This window comes from Heterocephalus glaber, unplaced genomic scaffold, assembly GCF_053883595.1.
Source record: "Heterocephalus glaber isolate CG9 unplaced genomic scaffold, H.glaber_assembly_v1.0 deba00001472, whole genome shotgun sequence".
Classification (NCBI taxonomy): Eukaryota; Metazoa; Chordata; class Mammalia; order Rodentia; family Bathyergidae; genus Heterocephalus; species Heterocephalus glaber.
The window spans coordinates 35,473,335-35,499,201 of NW_028258315.1; the positions used below are offsets into that span (position 1 = coordinate 35,473,335).

The window sequence follows — 25,867 nt, forward strand, 5'->3', positions numbered from 1 at the left end:
TATCAAAATTTAAGGATCAGAGTAGATTCCAGTTACTTTCCCTGGGAACATGCACTTAGCTGAAACCTTTTACTAAGTAATATATCATAAAATTCATGTTTCATGCTTTAAAAAGCATTCTGAAGAAGAAAGAAAAGTGCCACAAGAAATGAACTTGTACTCCAGGCTAGGACAGGCAGGGACTTGACTGGCTGGAAGAATGATTTGGGTCTACACAACCATTAAGTTTAAAGAGGTTACTGAGAATCAGACCTCTCATTTCCAAGTATGCTGTATTTTTTTTTTTCTGATAGGAGGTAGTCCTCTGTGAGTGACAGCAGATGTTGAGTAGTCCTGAGAACATTTATGGGAAGTCACAAAAAGAATAGTCTGGAGACCTTTCTCTCCTTTGTCCAGTAAATAATCCCTGCCACCAGAATCTTCTATTTTCAGAGCTTGATGATTTGGATGATGACTTCTGAGGCATATCAGATCCCAGATGCATTTGAGAATTGTCTTGTACCTTGTTTCCACTTCCAGGTCTCCTTTATTTCTTACTAATAACCATGGCCCTTTATTATTACCTCAAGAAGGGGTAACTTACTATTAGACTTAAAAAAAGATAAGCTCTTTACAACACTGATACTAAACCAAGAGGAAATGCTCCCCCATTTGAAGAAGAAGCAAAGGCATCAAAATGTTTCTGGGATATTTTAGATCTCCAAACTCTACCTTTTGTTTTTTTTTTGTACTGGGGATTGAACTCGGGACCTTGCGCTTGCAAGGCAGGCTCCGGAACCAAATCCCCAGCTCTCAAACTCTACCTTTTGCCTGAGACTTCATGTGTACTCTCACTTGTGTTAAGCATCACTGTGGTTAATGTGAGACAAGTATAGATTTAAAAAATGGAAGAAATACCCTGTACTGAAGGGAAAGTATGGTAGAATTTCAGACACTTTGATGAATGAGGGAAATATTTTCAAACAAGAAATCTTACCCATGATCACTCAAGTGATAGCATACAAAACCTATTATCAGCATTTTTATAATTTTTTCTGTTCCTAGGGAGAAAAATGAAAATAGGAGTCCCTTTAGCTAGCAAACTTAGGTCCCCTTCTGGACGTATTTGTCTTCAAACTTATGTCCCTGGAAAGGAGCAAAATGTATTATTGGGAAAATGCTCAACTAAACTCTGGAATATTTAGGGCATGCAGTGTTATATAGAACTTAGATTATAAGCATCTTTAAGTGATAGTTTTAAGTTTTTCTTATACCTTAATATCCGTCTGGTTTAGTGTTCTACAGGAAAATTATCACCTGCACTTATACTTCATATGTTATAGATGGCAAATTTGGGTGAAAAACTCAGAACATATTAAATATTTATAATGCTTTAACTTTTCAAAGCTTTGTAACATTTTGACTTCACTGATTCCCTTTGACAATCCTGTGAAATTGTAGAATGTCTTGTTTCCCACACTTGACAGGAAATGAAGGTGCAAAGTCATGCATAAAATGATTCATTTTATACAGTTAATAAGATGCTGATTCAAGGCTAGAAGGTAAGTCTTTTCATTTCTAGTTCTATGATATTTTAACTAGTTCATTTACATTGAATTTAAAAGGGCAACATCTGGGCTAGTAAGAGTTGTTCTGGCACCTTTCATTAACATAACTATTATAAAGGGAAAAATGTTTTAGAGCTGAATATGCCATTTCTCTGGAATGAGTAGACCCTCCTCTGGCTGTAATTAAACCCACACATTATAGGATTCCAGAGACATCTGGAATTCTACTCAATCAAAAAAGCTCAACAATCCAGGAAAGAACAATTTTACTTGATATTTTTATTCACTTAACAGAAACATTCACTTATCAGATATCACTGAAGTGCAATTTACAGAACTTAGAGGCAAATTAACATATGTAAATTCATATTTTAAGGTTTTGTGTTTTTTTTTTTACAAATATTACAAATGTACATCCATTGGTACAATATTGCCATTCAATCATGCTTTTTATGTACATACCTTCAATTAAGAATTACTATTTATTAAGTTCATTTTGCTTAAAAATGCTGAAAATTAACTGGGCATTGCTGGGAAAGAGTTCATTTTTACTTGTGCATGTACTGCAGAGTGATAGAAATCTAGTGCCTTATGAAAAGAGGCAATAGAATCCAGAAAATTTTATATTTATTTTTAAAAAGTACTTCATCTCTCCAACTTTGAATTCAAAATGATGAGTTGGGAAATAAGGTACTTCCTTCACCAGAGTTTGTACAGCACACATTTCCCTGCAGGGAAGATATTGTTTGGTCTAAATTTCTAGAAATGTGTCATCTGTGTTCTTTCTGGTGGGAGGTCAGATTGAATGGAAATATTTCAAGTCCAAAAAGACCATCATAAATCCCTGTAGTCAAGGTGTCACAGGAACACTCAGGGGCATCCTCACCTTGAGCACCAACCTGCTGCTTTGATCAGCTCAGGGGCAGATGCACATCTGAGACTTCATTCTTCTCTGTTACACCAGGAAATCGAAACAAAAGGGGCAAAAATTCAGGGCTAGGGAAGAGCAGACAATAAGAAGGGTAAGAGGGAGGCAAGGGAGAGAAACAGCTGAGAAAGGAATCCAAAGAGGTAGAATTGGTGGAAAAATGAGCAAAGGGTGGTGGCGATGGTCACTGCTCCAGAGCTGAGAGGTGGGAGAAACCGCGAGGGAACAAAGCTCTAATTGTTCTCCATGGCTGTATCTCTGGTAGTCTACACTGATTGTCTCTTTGTTTCTGCTTCTTCCCGCCATCTTTTGCTCTTTCTGATTTGGAATTTATGAAAGAAATTTAGAGGCGCCCGCCCATATCCCAGAGTACCCAGAAACGGCTGCACTCTAAAGTTCAGCAGTGAGTCAGGACCAAGGACAGTGACAAGTGCTCTGGCCTCTCCATCTCTGCGTCCTCCTCCTCAGGGTTCTCTCCCCATCAGCCCCACACTATCCCTCAGAGGTGTTATTTCTGCTCTGCCTGTGCGAGACACAAACTTCCTGCAGGAAGAACCTCAGGGGCTGGGTGGGTTTGTCCAGCTCGGAGCTACTTCACGGACCTTTCCTGTAGCACAGAGCTTTTAATTCTCCACTCCAACCGTGAACTCTGCAGAAACTCAAAGTGGGGATATCGCTTCAACATGTGTAGGACAGCGGATTTCCTAATCCTGGACTAGACTATGGACTCTGCAAGCTGTATTAGAGAATGGTGATGGAGAAACCAGCAAAGGTACATCAGTTTTGCTGAGTGCTAAAAGAGGTGGCTGTAGCAATAAAATGGCAGTACGTAAAAAGGTAGACTTTTTTCCAACATCCCTTTGGTCACTGTTAGAAAGTGATATTTATTTTATTTTTGGCCAATTAGATTGTTTCATTAGAATGGCTTCTTAAAAAACAAGTATCTAAGTTTCCCTAAATTAAAAATGCCTACTATATTTAAGTCTCAATTGTTTTTTTAAATATTTTTAAACAAGATACTATAGACTCATCTTGAAATTTATAATCTAAAAATAGGATTTCATCAAAATACTCTAACTATTCTACTCTGGGCATTGATATACTATGTATTTACTGCTTATGGCTCTCCAGATACGGTAAACACTACACCAAAATGTTTTTAACTTTATTGATAAGAACAATTTCCTGTGAAAAAGAAATTATATGGAAAAAATATGAACTATGTATTTGTTTGAAAAGCAACTCAGCTTAACATTTCTGAGAGACAAGAAGACATCACAAAATCAGTAGTGGTGTGAGAGATATATACAGATTTAAAGAGAATCACAGGAATAAAAAAGGAAACAATAGTTGTAGACTCACAAATCCTTTCGTTTGTGAAAACAAAACCCAAAGAAATAATAAATTCAACAGTTTGATATTATACATTGCTGTGAAACCTTGTGCTGGAGGAGGACGAGCAGAACCTGTATGGCCTCATAGTCTCTTTCCCTGGGCTCAGTCCTGTGAAAAGGCTCACAAATGATCAGACACTGACTTTTTGACTAAGAACCAGGCAGGAAACCTTAAATTGCTTAACTCCCCAGTAGGAAAGCAATGTGTGTTTTGAAGGCAGATAAGCATGATGTTGATTTTATTTGAACTTTAGTAGTGCAGCTAAATAGGTATGAATACACAATACAGAAAAATTTGAAAGCTAATGACTTTGAGCTATTATGTAGTGTGAGGCACAAAGAATTATAGGGGTGGTAGTTTTGAGGCAAATCAGATGGACGGGGGTAGTAAGGTAATGTAGGTGCCTGGGTATTCTTTGACTTTATGTTTTGTTCATCTTTATTTTATTTTGCCCAGTTTTGTTTTTTCACAGTGATTAAAAGTTACACCTCACCTATTTGTGTTTTGTTCTCCTTACAGAAATCTCCACTGGGGAGCTGCTTTTAAGACTTATTCAGCAGTCAAAGAAAAAAAAAAAAAGCAGGTGGACCTAGCCTAAAAGTAGTGTTGGCGTGTTCTTAACATTGAAGTGAGGAGATACCTAGGCTTCCACTATTGGTCCTTTTGTCTTGGGGGTAATATGATTCGTCCCTTTTAGCTGTACCAGACACTACATCAGAATCCTGTAACTGGCCACTTCTAAGCTGGGTCAGGCTTCTGCAGTCAGGAGCATAGAATACATGGCGCCATCTGGTTACGGTGTGCAGTCTTAATTTGGCTTCCTGTTTGCTTCCGAGAATAACTGCATCAAGTCCTTTCATTCTTCCTCCTAATCCTCCTCTAGTCCCCCCACTCCTTGAAGACTGTCTTTCCTTAGCCCTTGTCTTCCCAGCACACTGCTTATCATAGCTTGTCTCAATACTCTTTCTCCTTTCACTGCCTGATCCTGAGATCCTCTTCCTCCACCTTCCCATTTCCCTTTTCATCTCACATCTACCTGGACAGATATGTCCTGGGAAAAGCCCCAGTTTCTCAAACTTACTTTTGGCTACATGGAAAACTCTTCTCTTACTACAATGCTATGCAAAGCCTTCATATCTCCTTCCAGGGCATCTCCTATTGACTTACTAAGTGACTCTCCATGCTAGTGCTAAGGGGTAGGATAGAGTCAGTGAGTGGCTTTCCTCACAAGTAGATATTTATGTTTTAATTAAGTCTGGCTTACTTTTGGAGACCCAATGCCTAACCAAAGTGAATCATGGTCACATAGCTTCAATTGAGGGATGTAGAGATGTTTATTATTGGGAAAGTGATTGCTTTTCATGTTCCTTGAATCAGATCATATGAGTGGCTTTAGCTGAGCCCTTTCGTGGGATGACCCATCTGCCTCTTTCCATCATAATTAAGACCCTGATACTGCTGCTAATCCTCTTATTCTACAAAGAACAGTGCTTGGAGCACAATGATGTGAAGCATTCTCCAAGCAACAGCTCAGGATATCAGTAATTTGAGGTTAAAATCTTAGATTTCAACCAGAAACCAACTCTGCCTCCAGACTTTCAGAGACTGGCTCTAGATGTCTGCTGATTGAGTCATTGTCTAAGCCACAACTGACTCTCAGGGTTTTTTGGTTTTCTAAGATTTTTTTCAGAAATGGATACAAACTGGTCCTTTGATCTTAGCCTTTACATTGAAGTAAGATTTCATTTTCTTCAATTTCTATGAAAGCTTATGAATCATCTAGGTGCAAAACATGTTCATATCTTTCAAAACTTTATCTTAAAGAAGTTGTCTACAACAGTGCCCATTTCCTTTCCTAAAAAGACTTTAGTGATAAATTTAACCTCATGTCAAGTTCCAGGAAAAGTTTCTATTTTCATACTAATATCCCTACTTCTTATTTTCTTGTCTCAAATAGCTACAAATCTGTTTCATTTTTTGCCTCATTGTTATGATATCTGCCATTTACTCTAGACTATCCAGCATGATGTAATTCTTGCATTTCTGTAGGGTGGTCAGTTGGAGTTCTAACAGGGAAGCTATACTCTGGAGATAACTACTACCATGTTTGGTTATTTAACATAATGTACTTCAGATAGGAATTTTTTTAAGTGGGAAAAACTAGAGACTTGTTAACTGGCATGATAGATGCTCAAAACGCGTTCTCAGTGGTAAAATGGAAACAATTCAAGGAACGCATGTTGATAAAATATATGTTAAAGGTGTACCTCTCCCTTTGCATGAATCTAGCACCTCTCAGGAATTCATGATGTGGACGAAATTGTAAATGTCCTGTGTCCAGCTGTGGACTTGGTCTGCTGTCTGTTCTAAAGGCCTGCCTGTTGCATTTTGTAAGTTAGTTCTTTTAGATATGCAAGATGGTGATTAGAAAAATTAAAATAAAACCTCAAACCTAAAGATTGTTTTGAACATGGGTTTCTTGGGTGCTTGTTTTCTAATAAAAATGTAGTCAAGAATCAGAATTTGTTGTGACACTCAGTTTCCTTACTACCTGGTAGGGAAGTTGTAGGTAGTTGCTAACCCTTATATAACTCAAACTTCAAGTCTATCATTATCTACCAAAAGGAGTGAAGTGTTGTGTTTGACTGAATAGGCATGTGCTGGCTTGCAACCCTCACTTAGTAGGAGGTTTAGAAATGGTTTTCTTATATCATAGATTATAACTCATTTGTGCTGTGGGTAACTATTCCTTTGTGTTGCAAGAATGGTTTTCATTTATCTGGTCTTATTTTAGTTGTTCTTTAGTGTTGTTCATCTCAAATCTCTTTGAAAGAAGATGGAATAAGACATCTAGATAAATAATGCAAATAATAGAGCATTCCTGTTGGTTTCTTTGTGGGGAGCCCATGGCTTTTCTTTTCACTTGTGGCTTATCTTCAAGAATCACATAAACCTGTGCTAGTGAGACCCAAACCCATCATTAGAGAGGCTAATGGTAAGGGAGGGAAGCCAGAGGATGCATCACGCAAGTGGCCTGTTTCTAACTGGCCACACTTCAGTGCCACTTGTCAAGGCTGCAACTCAGCTCCCTTCACCAGAATAGAAGCTTTTCCTTTGATACCACCAAGAAGAGATGGAGCTAATACAATGGCACTTGTACCTCGAGGTATGGTGGACAGGGCTCTTGGGACTAGCAACTTGGGGAAAAGCAGCATGTCCTGAATTCAAATCTAGTTACTCATCCAAACATGGAACTTGTGTGTTTCTGGAACACTGAAGGAAAACGAATGCTGAGAATCAATGGAGACACCATGTTGCTCCACACATATGACTCCATCCTTTCCAGGTGTTTCACTGTGGTCCAATAGCAAAGGAGTCTAATGACTTACAGAGTTAGTAGAAACTGATCTTGCTCTGGTGGTTTCCTCACCCAGGTGCCCAGGCCGGCTTTCTGAAAAGCCTTAAACAGCTGCTGTTTAACAGACTGGTAGGTATGAGCCCCTAGTTTGGCCTCACAGTACATGGATGGTGTGTCTCCGTGGATTGGTATCCGTGTGCTCAGCTGTGGATAGGAAGGAGAGAGAGAGAGAGAGAGAGAGAGAGAGAGGAAATCAAGTGCCAGCAGAAATAGGAGCCTCCACCAGAGGAGTTTTACATACAGAACACCAGCTCTTGGGCTCAGCCTTTGCTTTTTCTTTAAAACAAAAGAGCAACCTTATAAAGAGCAACTGTAGTGATAGCTTCCAAGTTCTATCATGTGGTTCCCTGGAAAACCCAGTTATTAAGAAAATTTTGTGAGAGTTCTAACATGGCTGAATAGAGGAGGAGTCATGTCTGAGTCTTGCTTCCTTAGAAGTTGGAAAGACTAATGAACATATGACTGATTTTGTTTTTCTTTCTGGAGGAAGAGATTAGGGCCTTGAAATGGGTAGTGAGGCAAAGATGGTCGTGGGTACTATCATACATAACATGAAGGAAAGAGGAAGAATTTTGAGGTATGTATTTTAGTGGATTAGGAGGACAATAAAAATTATGTATTCTCCACCAGGCTTTTGAGTTGTAACAGGCAAAACTTGGAGCCAACAGAAAGCAGGATCAAGTATGGGTTCAATTCCCTTGATGGGGGGCGGGGGTCAGGAGGGACGAAGGCAGGCCTGTAGCGAGGCAGCTCCGAAGGCAGGGTCTTCTGGGGAGAACTTGAGCTTGCAGAAAGGAAGTGCCTCCTTCTGTTTAACAAGACAAAATCAAAGCTTCCTTGACTTTGCCAGGTCTTTGGAAGAAAGGAGATGTGGGAAAAGGTCCCAGAGCAGGCAGGATGGAGGTGGTAGGATGCCCGGCTACAGACTGACATCCATGTGCAATGGCTGTGGCAGAGGCAGGTGCTCAGAGCTATGTGTACAGTTTCAATGTCCTCCAAATGGACAGAAATATTAAGAAAACTGTTACTTCTACTAGGAGTCATTGCCTGGTTAAAAAAAGTATAGAAAAATAAACAAATGTTTTTTTCTTTTTTTCAGTTGTCTGTCCTTTTTTGTTTGCTTGTTTGTTTGTTTATAGTCTTTTATGCTTTGAAAACACAGGGAAATGTGTATCTCAATTTAAGCCCCAGAAATGTAATTACTACCCCTATTTATGGAGGAGAAAGTAGGTTTCAAGTCATTTTTGTGGAAATGGTTAGGTTTCAGGGTTGTGGGAGAATTCTAATCCTGACATTCATTACTTGTAAAATTTAGGCAAATTACCTAATTTTTTCTGAGCCTTAATGTCCTTATACCTAAACTGGGAATAATATTGATCTTAAAAATTTTGTGTGTACCTTTCTAATGATATCTTGGGTAAAGTAGTTGGCACACTGTGTAGACACATTAGGTGTTCACCAATAAACTCCTTTGTTACTTGATTTCTTTTCTTTTTGATACCTGGGATTGAACTCAGGACCTTGTGCTTGTGAGGCAGACAGTGGCACCACTGAGCTACATTCCTGGCCCTGTTACTTGATTTCTTAGAGCCACACTTCCTGAACTGTAATGCTGCTGGTCTGGGGACCCAGCACTTGGGTAGCAGTGTCTTAAGTTTACAGGGGAAATGCTACTGGCTTGGGCAGTGGGGTGTGTGTGTGTGTGTGTGTATGTGTGTGTGTGTGCATGTGTGAACACAATGGGAACTGGATTTTGCAAGCTGCAGTACCCTCATCACAGACCAAATGATGGCCCACACCCATAAGCTTGTTCACGCCTGGAGTCTGAGTCCACCTGCAGCCAGTTTCTCCCCAGAAAGGACAGGTGCCACCTACCCTACCATACAGCTGTGCCCACCAGGCAGAGAACACGTGCTTGCAGAGCCTGGATGAGCCCCCGCAGCTCCTCTTCCCGGTTGTGGCATTAATAATCTCCAGGTCCGCATTGCCCACAACCCAGTTCACACTGAAGTGGGGAGACTTTCCTGGCTGTCGTGCCTCAGCATTACTCACTCCTGTCAAGAGAGAAATAGGAAGCAGCCAAGCATTAATATTCCTGGCCCCAAACAGGGCTCCCATGAGAGCAGATAATGGGAAAAAAGCCTGTGTTGGCACTGCTATGACATATGCATGTACACATCGTCCTGCTTTTCCTCTTTAAAGCATGGTCAGCTCCTCTTGAGGTCATCATTTTACTTAGAGGGATGGAGGTTGAAAATCCGTCCTGATCCAGATGAAAGCCTCCTACTAAAGGCCATTATTTTACCTGTTTTTAACCTTCTAATTTAAAGGATTTTGTGGGTCATAGTGTAATAATCAATTTGGCCCAGATTTTTCCCCACTATAAATATATGTTGAGGGAATTAATAGTCAAACAGAGCCATATAAGAACAATCTAAGAATGTGGGCACCACATTGGCCACCAACTGCATGCATAGCCCTGTTCAAGGCAAATAACAGGGGTGGTAAATAGTACCAGACAGACTCCTAGGTTTATAATTTAATTTATGAAAGAAGAAGAAAAACTGATATAAGTGAAAGGGATATTTATGTCAGACATTAATCATTAATTTTTTTTTTGTACTGGGGATCGAACTCAGCACCTTGTGCTTGCGAGGCAGGTGGTGGAACCACTGAGCTAAATCCCCAGCTCTAATCAAGTAAACTTATTTAGAAAGAGCACTGGCTATAAAATTTGCAAGATTCTTGGCAAATATGAAAATGTGAGGTCTCTTGTTTGGAAGTTATTAATAATTTGAAGATGACAACAGAGCATTAAACCATACCTGGGTTTCCCTAAACTCAAGTTGTGTGACTGGGTGGGTCACATGTCCCTGAAGTTGGTTCTCCCCAGAAAGGATCTGGGTATTCAGGGAAGTCTTTGTTTCACAGTGTGTCTTCTTTGTCAGATTGTATGCTCTGACTTTTAATTGGGGCAATCCAGTCCCTACAACTCTAGCTTCTTCTTCAGCAGAGAAGAGGGAGAAGGTGGAGTGTTTCCACTCTGAGGTGACAACTGCTTTGTAATGTGGGTGTTGGCCTTGCTCTCTAGCTTCTAACTTCAACCCCAGCCTCAGCTCCTTCTCAGCCACCTTTCATGCTCCTCCTTCTGTTGAGAACTTTCTGGGGATGCCAGGCTGAGATCCCTGGTAACATGCAGTGAGTACCTGCCAAGACTCTGTCCTGTGAAACCATCCTGAGGATTCCAACATGTGCAAGATTCTGGTGCTGATTACCTTCCCAGTGTGTTCTCTGTCTCCTTCCCTTCTTGAAGGTTATATTTGCCAAATGTGAGTTTTGGGGAGGGAGTGACAGCATGGAGCCAGGGTGCTTTCGGCGACCATAGCCAGATGGTTTCTACTCTCTGGATTTCCTCATGACAACTCCAAGCACAATAGATGTGACCTCCAAAGTTCTAGGGAATGGGCCATATGGACAAGTCTCTGCTCAGAGTCCCATGCTCCTCCACAAGAGGAAGCAGATGAAGAATGCAGCCTCCAGTCTGTTCACCTTGATGATATTGTGGGACATTTATTTACAACCCAGAAATCCTCTTCAGATTCCTTCAACAGTGATTTTTGAATATTGAACCCCTTATGGCTCCCGTAGCATCTCCTGCATGACACTTTTCCCAAACCCAGCCCAGCTGGGCTTCTCTTGCCTCTAGTCCAGAGCCACCTTTTGAAGGTCAGCTCTGCCCTTCAAAAGCCCTGCCTGCCTCCACCTACAACTTTTTGTCCTTCTCTTTTCTAGCCATGGACCTTTCTCAGGCCTAGGCCATGCATTGTACAACAGATTGGAGCTTGAAGAGAAACACTGGAACTTTTGGCTGGTGCATGGCATTCAGGGCACTCAGGGGTCACAGTGATGGGTCACTGATAGCTGGTGCAGAAGTCCAGGGGTTGGGAAGATTTTCAGCTGCAAAGCTCTGGCTGGATGAACACAGTGAGAGCTCTGGGGCTACAGCAGACTCCCCCTGAGAGTGCTGTCATTATGTTGAGTGGAACTATGATCCCATCCTGGAGGCAGCCTTCATTTAAATTTTGAGGAAGACACTGAACTGTAAGCTGCAAAGCCATAGACCCCATAATCCTCCCAGTTTTACCCCGGTCCAAGGTGTTCTTGAATAGAATCAAGGCCCACCTTCTGAGCATACTGCTGTCTTCCACCTACACATCCTGGATCCCAGACTTAAAGTCACCTTGTGACCTTCTTTTGGTCACAGATGGGCAAATGTTGGATGTTCAGATTGATTCCATTCATATCAGCTCTTCCATAGAAGAGATTCATTGTAGCAGCTGCCCACACCCCAGCTGGACGGGGGAACAGTCTGGCCCACTGGCAGCCATGGGCTTCCCTACTGGGCAGGGGCTGCCTTGGCAGGAAAAGGCAGCTGCTCAGGTCAGGGATGACTGGGTACAAAGAGAGGCGGCCCCTGCTCCAGATCTGCATGCAGCCAGGCTCAGGAGTGTGACAGCCTCCTCCCCCCTCTACCCTCCCTCCCCTTCCCCTCTTACCCACCCTTGTTTTTCTCATCCCTACAGTGGTCTGGACTGACCACTGAGACACAGGACTTTTCCAAAGTCCTACACTCTGAACTCAGAGGAAAGCCCTGCTGATGTCCACACAGGGCCTGCTTGTTCCTCACGGGCTGCCCCTCTTCCTGCTCTCTTTCCATTACCTCTTTGCTGTGGAATGTGTTTCCACTTTCCTGCTGGCTTTCAGCACACAGACACCTGCCCTAGAGATGGCTTGGCTGCAGCCTCGCTGGGCTCTGCTCCCAACCCTCTGGACTGCCAGCCTTGTCAGGGCCCAGAAGTGCTGGGATAATAGCCATGAGGATGCTCCTGTCAACCTGTATGCCCTCTGCTCTACCCAGGTGAGATGCAGCGAAGGGTGGAGCAAGGGTGGAGTAGCCAAGGGCAGGTGCGTGTGGGCCTGTGGCATTCCACTTGCCCTGCAGATAAGACTGGAGACTCAGGAACTTGGAGACGTGAAGTCACATCTTTGTTCTGGGACCATGTCACACACCATTCTGTCCCTTCCTTTGTTGACAGTGGTAACTTTGCTTCATAAGGTGATGTGAAGATCAAACAAGACAGATAAGAGCACTTTTAAAGCATCAAGTGTTATAGTTATTGTTATTTCCATCTGAAGGAAGATTTAAAGGTCAAACATAATCTGTATAGTGCTAAGTCACACAGATCAAAAATGTTCCAATTATGTAGACAGAAAACACTTCCAATTCAGTTATAAATCACCCAACTATTCCAAAAAATTGATTAAGTAACCAACAAACTAAGTCAGGATTCTTTTTACATGAAAGACTTTGTAATTTATATATTTGTTCAATATATACACTCAGTACTTCTGTTGGAGACATTTCTGTATGCTTATACTCAGCCTATAGTTTAAGGATTATCTTCCTCTGTCCTTTGCTTGCAAACACACCCACAAGCACATGCACACGAAAAAGCAAATACACACACATGCACATGTGCATACCCATTCACATAAACCTTCCCAAAACGACATAGAAGAATAGTAATCCTTTTCTAGTCCCTCACCTATAAAAAAAATCTACCATAAAAAGATAGCACTTGGAAAGTTTACTAAATATTCATGCTGCTAAAAGTACAATTTTTGACACCACTGTAATTAACTGTTGCCACTGATTATACCCAAGGAGACACAGCTACTGTGCTCTATCAGACTCACTTGGGTCTAATATGTAAATTTGCCAATGCATCATGAAACACACAATTACCTCACAGAACATTCATATCAGTCTAGCACTATTTTCCCTTTCTGTAGGACAAAGTGCATGGATAGACAATGTGTAGTGAGGAAGTAGTCTCTTGATCTCTGATGGAGAGAAGAACATTAGTTTTCTTCTTTCTTTTTTTTTACAGTACTGATTGGGGATTGAACCCAGAGCTTTTACACTGAGCTATATCCCCAGCCCCTTTTTAACATTTTTAATTGTGAGACAGGGTCTCACTAAGCTGCTAAGTTGCTTGGGCTGGATTTGAACTTGTGGTCCTCCTGCAACAGCCTCCCAGAGAGCTATAGGCATCACCATTACTTCCAGCTAGGAACATTAGTTTTATCAAGCTTTGACCAGCAAGAGGCTGGCTTCCTCTTTCTATGAGAAGGTTGAGGCCTCCTGGGCATAGGTGTCAAATCTCTGAGGATGGCTCTCATTATCTACTTGTCATAAAAACATCTCTTGCCAACCTACGCCACTTGAATTTGCTTTTCCATTTTCCTGTGTTTCAGGATGATTCTCTCCATTTTCCCTTTCTCCTATATCACATGCCCATATATAGTTACTCAGACTGAACGGCTCTTCTGGAAACATTAGCATCATGAGTTAGTTGGCTTTCATCTTCTTCCTTTCTGTCTATTTTCTCCTGGGGGAGATGTTTGGTTTCTAAGGAAACTTCTTCACATACAGGAAAGATCTCACCAACTGTATATTGATTTTATAATTTTAAAGCAACTTTCCAGGTGCTGTTGTACGCACTCTTCCTACAAACACAATCAGAGAACTTTCCATGGAGCTTTTTCAAGAACTCATTCGTTCATCACTTGCTCACACCATATCTATTAAGCCCTTTCATGCCAGAGAGCATTGGGCTTTTGAAAATGAGCACTAGGGCTCAAATTGCTTAGCTCGGTGCCAAGTTGATGAGTTTTAGATGGTGATGGATAAGTTGAAGACATATCTGCTCATGTCTAAATATGAAAGTCCAGTTTGTGTTTATTTTTTTACCTCTTTATGGTCAGGAATTATGAATATGAAAGAGGGGCATAATCCTGGAGTCATTTTTCCCGAAGGGACATCAGACGATTTAAGATAAAAATCAAGTCACAAGGGCATAATAAACAACAGCCACGGGTATACCCTAATATGTTGCTCAAGGTCCTCATTGTGTTTCCCAAGACACTGCATTAGTACGTATCTAGTAATCCAGCTCGCTCAGCAAATATAGTATAAACTCCTGTCCCCAATTACAGCATTAAGCACCTCCTGGGTGTTATATAGAAATCTCCCTCCAGTGAAAGGTGCTAGAGAGCCAAATGTGCTAGTCGGCATTGGGCTCTGACACCATCTAAAATCTTAGGAGAGGGCTTTCATGGTCCGAACATGGAAAACTCGAGCATTGTGCTCCAAGGAGAAAAGAATGTCCCCATGACTAATGAATGCTCAGTATTTCAGCACTGTGAACAAAAGACATTGGTTTACATTTTTAGGGTTCATTGAAATGGGTTTAAGTTCATGCGACCTGTTGACGTGTACTCACCATGAGGGCCTCCTGTCTCTCACCCTGAAGACCACTTTAACCAAAGAGTCTGTGCACTTGCTCCTTGACAATCAGAAATCAAATACATAAAAAAGAACCCAATATAAATTTTGAGAACTTTTGCCTTTAATGTATTTCACCTTAAATGAATTGTCTCCTTCAATCAATCTCCTTCAATCCAGTAGGATCCAGGATTTATACCTTGTATAGAAACTCCAAGAAAGGGCTATGGAAAAGCAGGGGGTCCCTGAGAAATTATGTAAGTTGGGGATGCTCTAGGACCATTTTTTCTTTAGTAATTATCTCAAGTCTTAGAAATAACCCCTTCTCTACCACAGTTTCTCTACCGGAGGAGTCCCTAGTGAAAACATTGCTAATAAAAGTTTATTTGGCTTGATATCCATACACAGATGAGTGGAAATTTATTCATTTGTAAATATACCGCACAATGTGTGGGTTAATTGCCTTTTAGGATTTTTCATAGAGGTATCTTACTTGGAAGTGGATTTATTTGCAGATATGTTGATCTCTACCAGCCTTTGACATAGATACTCTACCTGTTTGATGAATAGAGATCAGCTTGGTGAGGTTTGGGGATCTGTCATTTCAGGGCACACAACTGTGTTAATAGGGTGGGCTGCAAAAACAGACCAAGGTCAAGAATTACTTCTGTGACTTACTCGGCAGTGTGATCTCTAAGTTAATTAAAGTACTACTGCTCCTCCTCCTTCTTCTGCCACAGACACTTTGATTATTACTACTGTCACTGTGGCCACTTCTGTTACTCCTATCATTATTTAAAAGCAAAGAGAGCAAATCCACAATTCATCCATGAAAATGAGTTTTATTATGGCTCACATAGCTATATAAAGATGCTTTACTTGAAAAAATCCTTATTTACTTTTTGAAAAAAGGCATTATATAAGTGATTAATTATGCTGTGTTTTTAAATAGCCAGCAAGTCTACTATATTTAAAATGTAATTCACTTTCCCCAAATTAAATTTACACAAGACATTTCAGGAATATAATTTTTTACATGAAGTGAGGCAAGTCTGTAATATGGGGTAGCATTACATTTAATTTTGTGAAATGAATGGAGTAGCATGCTTCCAGGCATGCACAGAATCATAAAGTTGGAGGAATAGAAGAGACTGCTTGAATTTTATATACTGCCAATATACTGCCAGGTACCTGTGTGGTCTCTCTCTCTCTCTCTCTCTCTTTCTCCCCTAATGGAAGTAGAATTAATAAATTTAACATGAATTTATGGATTTGGGGTAACTATTAAGGCTGTATTAATGTCATTTATTCATCATTATTCATTATTCATCATTATTCATTATTATTAACATGAACATTATCCTAATTGCTAGTCATTTTACAGCTACTGTCTTGTCTTAATAGAGTATATTCAATGGAAAATATATGAAATGTACTATGGAGTCTGGGGGTAATATATTAGGACAAGGGTGGACAATTGATCTTTTGGTGGTGAAAACATCCTAACAAGTTTGCTGGGTGTTTAGAAAACCAGTACATTACAGCTTCCTTGCTTGCCTTCCTTCACCTGAGTAGCTGATAAGGTGGTGGGTGAATGGTCGAAGTCATGTGTTTGAAGGGCACGTGCCACAAGCCACATGCTGGCTGCCCTGTCCACAAATGTACATGAGAGTTCTAAGAGAGTAGCATCCATGTCACTAGGAGAGTGGTGGCACTGTTCCTGGGCTTCTGGGCTTCTCAGGAGACTTGGTGCCTCCACTGATTTTTTTTTTGTTCTTGTAGTCAATAGGATTGTGACCTTGCACATGAGGACAGATGACTTTGGTATGCATTTCACATGATTTGAAATGCACAGGCTCACAGGATCTTTCAACAGATGTGAAACTTCCATGGCCAGAAAGCTGTAATGAGCTCATTTTTTCCACTTGTTTTCTTATAAAACCAGACTCTCTCTACCTAAGTATTCGCCAGCTCATGGTGACCAAAAACTTATCACATGCTAAGGGGTGAACTACGTGACATTTATGGTAACCTATAGCCTGCCTTTTGCCCAGTTTACCCTACGAATACCTTTGCAAACCCTTGAAGGCCAGGCCCATATTACCTAGCCTTAGATCTGGAAATCATTTTGTTTGAACTCCACCTTCCCCTCTCTCTACTCTTGCCTGTGTTTCATTCCCTCATTCCTTCAGGAAAATGTCATGTCATCATCTAGTGACAGCTCTCCAGACCCTTTCACTTAGTCTCAAAAGTCACTTTTTAATCCCACTTTCTGCATTATTTTTTAAAATTTTATTTTATTGGTACATTTTAGGTATACAATATAATGACATTCATCTTTGAAAATTTGCACCTTTACATAATATATCTTGGTTCTTATTTTCCACCTTCCCCTGGCCCCCCTTCAGCCCCTCCATCCCTCCTATTTGTAAAGACTTTGTTTCCATTTTTTCATTTTCTCATATTAATTCCATTCCCTTCTTTCCTTTCCCCTACCCCTCCCACTTCCCCTTCCCCTTTGCCCCTTTTCTTCCTGTTTCACATTATTTATTATACCTTTTAGTTCTTATTTACATTTTCAGTTTGTCACACTAGAGAAACTATTCGGTATTTATACATGTGTATCCTATTTATGTCACTTAAGAGCATTGCTTCAGGGCCCGGGATTTAGCTCAGTGGTTTCGCCGCCTGCTGCGCAAGCACAAGGAGCCGCATTTGACTCCTGGTACTAAAAAAAAAAGAGCATCACTTCAATGTGCATCCATTTAGCTGTAAATGTCTCTAATTTCTCTCTCTTTTTTTTTTTTTTTTGGTACCGGGGATTGAACTCGGGTCCTTGCGGTTACGCAGCAGGCGGCGAAACCACTGAGCTAAATCCCTGGCCCTAATTTCTCATTTTTGATGGCTGAGTGGTACTCTATTTTATAAATATACCACATTTTCTTTATCCAGTCTCCAGTTGATGGGCATTTGGGCTGCTTCCAAGTTTTAGCTATTACAAATTGTGCCACTATGAACATGGGTACACGTATATCACTGTAGTGTGATTCTTTTAATTCTTTGGGGAAGATACCCAGCAGGGGAATACCTGGGTCAAATGGGACTTCCAGTCCTAGTTCTTTGAGGTATCTCCATACTGATTTCCATAGTGGTTGCACCAGTCTACACTCCCACCAGCAGTGGAGCAGGGTTCCTCTTTGCCCACAGCCCCACCAGCGTTTGCTATTGGTTGATTTCTTGATAGCAGCCATTCTTTCTGGGGTGAGGTGGAATCTCAGTATTGCTTTCATTTGCATCTCTTGAATGACCAGTGATATTGAACATTTTTTTCATATGTTTATTTGCCATTTCTACTTCTTTGTCTGAGAAATATCTGTTCATTTCAGGTGCCTGTTTTTGGATTGGGTCTTTAAATTTGGGAGGTCTGATTTTTTTTTAAGTTCTTTATAGATTCTAGATAGTAAACTTTTGTTTGAGAATAGCAGGTGAAAATTTTTTCCCACATTGTGGGTTGTCTCTTCACCCTGCTGGTGGTTTCTCTTGCTGTTCCGCATTATTTTTGTATTACACTTATTTTGTTTATTTGTTCATCTTCCACACTGGGATGGACCCATTGTTCACTGCTCTATTCCACCTATAGGATTAGCCTGGCACATTATAAGTAATCAATATATATACATTTGTTGAATGATTAAATGAATGCCTGGCTTATCATCTCAGTCACTTTCTCATCACTGAGACACAATGTCTGACACTCACAAATTAAATGAGGAGTGGTTTATTTTGGCTCACATTTTCAGTCCATGGTTGGCTGGCTCCAAAGCATAAACAGCTTGGTGGAAAGGCCTTGGGGAGGAAGGATATTCACCCTGTGACAGAGAGCAAGCAAAGAGAGAAGAGAGGATCCAAGGACAAGAATATACCTTTCCAGGTCATGGCTCTTGTGGTCCACCTCTAACCAGGTCCCATCTCCTAGTGGCACAATCAGCTAGTGTACTTATCAATGCATGAGTCCACTGATGAGTACAGTGTCCCCATGATCCAATTATCTTCCAAACACATAAGGCTTTTGGAGGACATTTTAGATCTAAACCATAGCAATTATGTTGACATACTTGTCAATATTTGGATAAATTAAATATATTTACAATGGAAGTATTTTCTTTGGACTAGGGACAACAGGATAAAATAGCTTGTTCAGATATTTTTAAAAAGCTCATGTTTTGTACGCTTCCATAATTTTTCCTCCAAATGGTTCATCAGATTAAGATTTCTGAGATCAGCAGTTTAATTGTCTGAGACTTACGGGCCTTGAAGTTACAGAGCAAGGATTGCCAATGGTAAAGGGAGGGGCTTGCCTCTCTGCCCTGCAGCTTACAGAAAAGCTGAACCCTGAAGGATGAGGCATGGAGCCAACCTCAGTGGGGAGAAGAGTTCCAGGGAAGTAGCCGAACTTTCTGTGCCTGCTGGAAATAATGCCCTCATAGTCAGAGGAAATACCTAAGTGGAAGCCATTTTGACCAGCCAATCATTAAATTGAAAAAAAATTATAGTACTGAATGATAGAGTTTAGTAAATCAAAGGGTTTCACTTACACGATAGGTGGGTAAATGATTATATTCTTTTGTAAGCAAAATGGGAATATGAATATTTCAGTCACTCTGTGAGCAAATAAACACCTGGTTTAAGCATCAAAAATATGATCAAAATATTCATGAAAAATTGGTCAGTAACTCCATCATATATCTATGTTTATAGCAATATAAAAGCACCATGACCAATTATCATGTAGATAAAAGAAAATATTTGCTACCACCTCACTGAGTGTCTCAGTCACTTTCTCAGTGCTGTCAGTACCTGACACCAGCAAAATACAGGAGGAGAGGTTTGTTTTGGCTCTTGTTTTTTAGAGGTTTCAGTCCATAGTCAGCAGGTTCAGTGTAGAAGTGGCATGGGGGAAGGACCTGCCTTGGAGGAAAGCTGCTCACTACGTGGTATCCAGGAAGTAGAGAGAGAAGAAGGAAGCCAGGGAGGGAGATGTACCTTTCCAGGTCATGACCCAAGTGACCCACCCACCTCTTTTGACCTGGTCCCATGTCCTAACATCACATTTAGCTATAGTGTCCCCATGATTCAATTGCTTTTGAAAGCCCCACATAAAAACACATGAGGCATTGGGTGGACATCTAGATATAAACCATAACACTGGGTTATTTTGCAAAATACTATTCATGATGATTAATTTCAGAAATTTCTCCTGCATTAAAGAGGCCTGGGATTCCATACAAGATTCTTCAACTTAGGGTGACAAATTTACAAAATCTGGCTTCACAAAAAATGTGAATATAAATGGCAATAGAGGGATCTCTAGAATGCTAAAAATGGATGACACTAGACAAAATTTTCAGGCTACCATTGGCGAACATTTTGGTTTTAAATTTCTTTCTGACTAATTAAGTTGCTGTGAAACATGGATGTCTGAAAGGGCTTCTGAGGGATATTCTAGTTATTCATTTTGACTATTTCAAGACAATATACACTAAGCAGAAAGACAGATGTTATTCTGTGTTTTATTGCCAATACTGTAATGTTCACTATATGAACATCAACTAAGGGTCTTAAACAACTCATGGTTCTAAAATCAATTCTCTATGCCTGTCTCCCATATTTCATGTTTGCTGTCAAAACCTTGCTGTTTGCTATAAAAATGATCATAATTTTATCTTTAGTGTGGATTAAGAAAGTTCAAGATTAAAAAAAATGTATCTGTTAAACATACCATTATCATGAAAATAATTGGTCCTACCCAGATATTTTCTTTTTTTATGAATAACAATAAAATTCAGCCTTAGAGCTGAAAGCTCACAGAAACACATCTCTTCAGTTTGGTGGAACAAGTAGCTTTCTATTTCATATCACATTTTGCTAAAAAGATCAGTACTTAAGGTATAGATATTTACTAATTATCATTCTCACCATTTTCTACCTGTGAGATTCACCAAGAAAGACCTAGGGCAAACTCCTTTAGGGTAGTTGTTTTCAGGCAACGATACAACTTTGGTGAAGGATTCAGGGCTCTGGACAACCTTGATTTGGGTTTTTGCTGTTGAAGCTTGCTGCAAGTGAGCTTGGTTTGTGCAGAATTCTTCAGGTATGTCTTTAGAGAACATTAATATGCATGCTATGACTGTGTCAATAAGGGTATCTTTTTCAGCTTGGCTGCTTCTTTTAAAATCCAGATTTAGCCATATGTAAATTGCAGGGATTCATCCTGTTAATACATGAGCTCCATCTTCTATAGCATTGCTGCAAACTGACCTTGAGGGAAGCTTCAAGGAAATTTCACTTGCTTGTTGTTTGAGTGTGTTATTATTATTATTATATTTATTTAAGATAGCTCTCCTTTTCTTTGACAAGGAATTCTGATGATTTCTTTTCAGAATTTGCATGATTGGTTTTTAAATGTCCACCAGGAACAATGAAGTTATGCCTTAGGGCTTGTTTGCAGGTGAGATACCAAGGTTTAGGCTCATTTACATCTTTATAATAATATAAACCCTATTCTAAATAAGCACCTAAGTATAGACTGAAATGTTTAGTCAGACTGCACTCCTTGTAGTGGGGGCATATGTCACTTGGGCTAGGGGGAGGTCTCTCAGGCACCTTGCCATTTCTTGTATGTTACACCACTCAGCTATATCAGGTGGCTCTAAATTTCTCCAATTGTCTTTTTAAAATTCACTGCTTTCACACTTATAATTATAAATTTCTAATTCATTTATGTTGAAATGTTTCCAGATGAACATGTCATTTAAAACGATCACAGAAAGGAGATTGGAAGTAATGTGCTGGTACCCAAAGGATGGATAAAAACCACTTTTTTTTTTGGTACTGGGGATTGAATTCGGGTCCTTGCACAGCAGGCAGCAAAACCACTGAGTTAAATTCCTGGCCCCAAAACCACTGTTTTGACAGTGGTAAGAATAATTGTATTTATATTTTATTTCCTTGTGCTTATGAAGCTTACATAATTTTCCCCTAGTAGATTAACACAGAAGAATGAGGACAAGCCCGGGAGCCAGAAGGATGGAAAAAGAGAACTTGATCCTCACCCAAACAGATGAAAATTCTGTTAAATTTAGCTTAGAAATAAATCTAAAAAACACAGTAAATTTTGGGGGCACCCAATATGGGAACAATTTCATCTGGTTCCAAGCTAGTCATTCTAGTCTTAATTAGTTGTCACCATTTTTAAGAAAAGACAGAAGAAAGAAAAGAAAAGAAAAGAAAAAGAACAAAAAAGTTAGTGAAATCGGACCTGCAGTGGTCCTGTTTCAGAATTGCTGGAATTATTGACCATTTAAAAAGTAAAGAGACTGAGTTTGAGGCAAATATTTTAGTTTGGTGTGGAGCAATAGATGGGTTCTCTGTTTATCTCAACAGCCGTGTAAGAACAGAAGGAAACTAGGAATTTTAGACAAGCTTCAGTGAATTGGTTTTTCTCTCCCACACCCATTCACCATGAATTATATGTTGCCACCACTTTAGCTAGTCTTGTTTTGCATTATTAATTTTTATGTGATTTAAAAAAAATAGACATCTGAGAAACTGTACCACACTGCTATGGGGTGCAGCATGGTATATTGAAAGAAGTTAGGGTTTGCAATCAATCAGATCTGAATTTACTTTCTATTGGTAAGTTGAGAATTTTAAGCAAGTAACAATTTATGGTCTCTTTTGGCATTTAAAAAATAGAAATAATGCTGTTGGTTGTTGGTTGATATGAGGATTGAATGAGAATTGTCACAAATGACAATGAGAGGGAATTGAAGAAGTGGCATTTTCCCTTTCTAGATGATACAGCCATTTTCAGAAGGTGTCTTCTGAAGTTTATAATAATTGCACCATTCAGATCAGACTCCTAAAGATGTGCACCCCTTCCGATTCATCTATGTGCTGTTTATTAACCAAAACAAAAGCTGTTATGGGTTGGGTTATGGGGCTCTGCAGTACTAGACACAGCTATGGATCTGGTCCAAAGGGAGCCTTTTCCAGTGTGAACCCAGGAAGTCAACTAAAACTCTGCTTACTCGGCACATCCTGGACCAGCTAGTGTCTAAGACCCTACAAAACCATGTGTTGAGTTTGAGGAGCCAGCCAATCAGCAGGGGACAGGAGTAGGGTACAATTGGGATGACACAGTATACAGAAGGGTTGCAAGCACACTGAAGGTATGATCACCACTAGTGTGTGAGCGTCTTCTAGCCTTATTAATATTGACTCAGTACAAGGATAGTGGTGAAAAGTAAAGTCTTAATATAGAATGTCACCCTCTTTCAAATAGTCTCACTGAAGTTTGCTAACTCTGGACTCCAAGTTTTCTTTCTCTGTCCATTTGCAAGCTCCTGTAGTCTAACATAGTCTGGGATCTGAGCATAGGGTGAAGCCAATTTCAACTTGAGCTGATCTTGAATCTGATGCCCAAGTGCCACAAGTCTCCCCATAGCTAACTCAAAAGCGATAGAATTGCAGAATCTTAGGAATGGGGCCTCATCTACTTAGAAAGCCTACAATGTTAATATGTGAAGGAACTGGTTTGCAGCAATCACCTAGTGATGTAATGGTATGCAGGGAGGGAGTGGGGGATTCCTGTCTGCCTTCTGTATTTTAACTTTTAGGTCTGTAATCTTATTTCCCACAATACTCAGAGGATGTTCAATCTCTAGATGGTCAATATTGTAGAGTAAATGAATTCACTTTTGTGATAGGAAGCATCTTTTCTTAAATACTTGTTTAGCATAGTTCTGTGCTTTGCATGAATGATTTTGTTTAGTTCCCACTACTGCTCCTATGAGGCCCTGTATCTTACAATTTAGAACCATTTTAGAATACTGGAAATAAATCTTAGGCCTAACTACTCCCAGATGAAACCCAAAAATAGTTCCTTTATCTTCCTGTTTTCTCTGTCAGATGATTTGGTCTAGGACTAAATCAGCAAAGCCCAGGGCTGTTGGTCCCTTTGCACTTGGAGTAGAGTCTGTGCCCACTCCCCATTGCAATGCTTTCTCAGTGTACCAGGCTGTTTTTTTTCCCAAACAATCCTTTGAGTATGCTCTCCTCCTCCACCCAGGGAAACTAACTCCAAGATCACATGTTAGCTGGGAGTGGTGGTGCATGCTTGTAATCTCAGCACTCTGGAAGCCTGCTGAGGCAGGAGGATCACAAGTTTGAGATTCCTAGGCAACTTAGTTACTTAGCAAGATCTTGTTTCAAAATAAAAAAATAAAAAAGAGCTGGGGATGTATCTCAGTGTGAAGGCCCTGGATTCAACCCCCAGTACCACCAAGGAGGGAAAAAAAAAATCTAGTGGTTTCCTCCAGGGCCCCATGTGGGGCTTACAAGATATCATTAAAATTCACATGCCGCTTATCTCTGCTTCTGTTCAGTTCCCACAAATCTGGAAGCTTCTCTAATGTGGAAGGTCAGTGGTCACAGTGAATAGATGTCATTTTTCTAAAACCCTTTGAGACATCGTGCTTGCTCCTTTCTAGTGGGTCCACACAGAACTGCACAACTTCCACAATACTGTGTTTTCATGGCAGCCAATCTGTACCTAGTGGGCAGAAGTGAAGGATCTCTAAGGAAAGATCTCTAAGTCTCTACGACAGGTAGGAGATGTGGCTAGGTTCATTGCCTGGCAAGCCACCTTGCTGCCTCTGAGATGAGCTTCTGCCAGACCCTGCCACTGAGAGCACAGGGTCTCTGGGCCCTTCAGACCCACTCGTCTGGCCTTGAGTGTCTGGCTGCTCCTTTCCTTTTTCCGCATCTGCTCTCACTGTCATGGCCCTCTGCAGTGGTTCCTGTAGAGCAACACCAGGAGGGATGTTGGGCCTCTTAAACATTCACATTATCACTGGGGGTCTTTGTTTTAACTGGCTACTTTGGATACTGCAGTGAAAATGACAAAAAGATGTAGGATGTGCTCAGTTCCATTATGCATTCATCCCAAAATGTTGCCTATCCCTATATTTATTTTCTTTCTTTCTTTCTTTCTTTCTTTCTTTCTTTCTTTCTTTCTTTCTTTCTTTCTTTCTTTCTTTCTTTCTTTCCTTCCTTCCTTCCTTCCTTCCTTCCTTCCATCTTTTAAAAGTCTGGACCATTGCTATTTTGCTCATTACATCTTAGTCATTTGCCAAAATGAGTACAATCTGCCCTCAGTTGGAACCCGTGGGACTTGTGTGCAGCCCACCTGTTGATAGGGAGAAGGTTGTGGGTCCCTTGGGGCAGACAGTGTTTTCTTACCACTGAGAAGAGGCCGGTTGTGCCGGTAGGAGGTCGGCAGCTGGCCAATGTCCTCCATCCTGTGGCTCATGACCCGGGAGAGGTGGCCCGTGTGGTGCAGGCTTCCCACGACGATGCTGTGGAGGTACACAGGCTCGATGAAGTGGCAGAGGAGAGCGCCCTGCAGTCCCAGGACATTCCACCTGGAATGAAAGCCAGGGTGAGTCAGTGGGAGGCCCTCCCTTGCTGTTCCAGCAGGAAAAGGGCTGATTGTACACAATATTGGGCCTTTCTGCCCTTCAGCTCCTTGCTCCTCAAGTGGCATTTTCTCCATTTTCTCTGTTGTGCAGAGCATGGAGCAGACATAGCAGAGCCTTCGAGGTGGGTTTGGCCTGTGGCTACTAATGATTCCGAGCAGCTCTAACACCGAGGTGGGGGGGGGCTGGGGGGTGCTGGGGTGGGGGTGGGGGAGCTGAGCTGGGCAGCTCCTCTGCTTGTTAATAAAATCAGTCCCTTTTCTTGAAAATGAATTCTTAGAGATGTAGCTACTTACCTGTTCTCTCAGGAACTTAAAATTAGATTCTATAAGAAAGATATTCCTCTGTCCCCAAAGTGAATCTGAATTTTTCTGTATATTAATTGGGAAATTTTAGAAATTGAATTTGTTTATTTCAGGTTAGGTATAAATACTGTCTTTCATTCCCTTTGTCCATAGCGGTCAGATGATTTACTGTGTTGAAATTAAATGACATTAATAAATAACCTTGTTTTGGTCTGGGGATGATTTTGATTTTAGAAGTTCAGATCATAGACGAAGGACAAGGCCGTTTTCTGTGAAATAAACATAGCTTTGGCTGAATGTTTTTGCTTCTTCAAGCAAAGATATGAGGAACACTGAAAGACTTTCCCCCCCTAAATTTAGGTGGTAAGAGTTTCCATGTATCTGTTAT

The 25,867-nt window shown here is 40.7% G+C and overlaps 1 protein-coding gene across 3 annotated transcripts in view; it reads right to left on the reverse strand.

Moving 5' to 3' along the window:
- Positions 1-1,806: 1,806 nt before the first annotated feature.
- The window catches only part of Adarb2 (adenosine deaminase RNA specific B2 (inactive)), a 549,151-nt gene continuing 525,090 nt past the window's right edge, over positions 1,807-25,867 (reverse strand). For 2 of the 3 annotated variants that reach the window (XM_087181948.1, XM_087181946.1), the window contains 2 exons: positions 24,939-25,120; positions 7,290-9,342 (listed from right to left, as the gene is read on the reverse strand). In XM_087181948.1, the coding sequence (XP_087038074.1) occupies positions 8,945-9,342; positions 24,939-25,120 (580 nt within the window). In that variant the 3' untranslated portion in view covers positions 7,290-8,944. Of the gene's footprint in view, positions 9,343-24,938; positions 25,121-25,867 lie in introns of all 3 variants that reach the window. The other variant, XM_087181947.1, reaches the window with a different exon arrangement.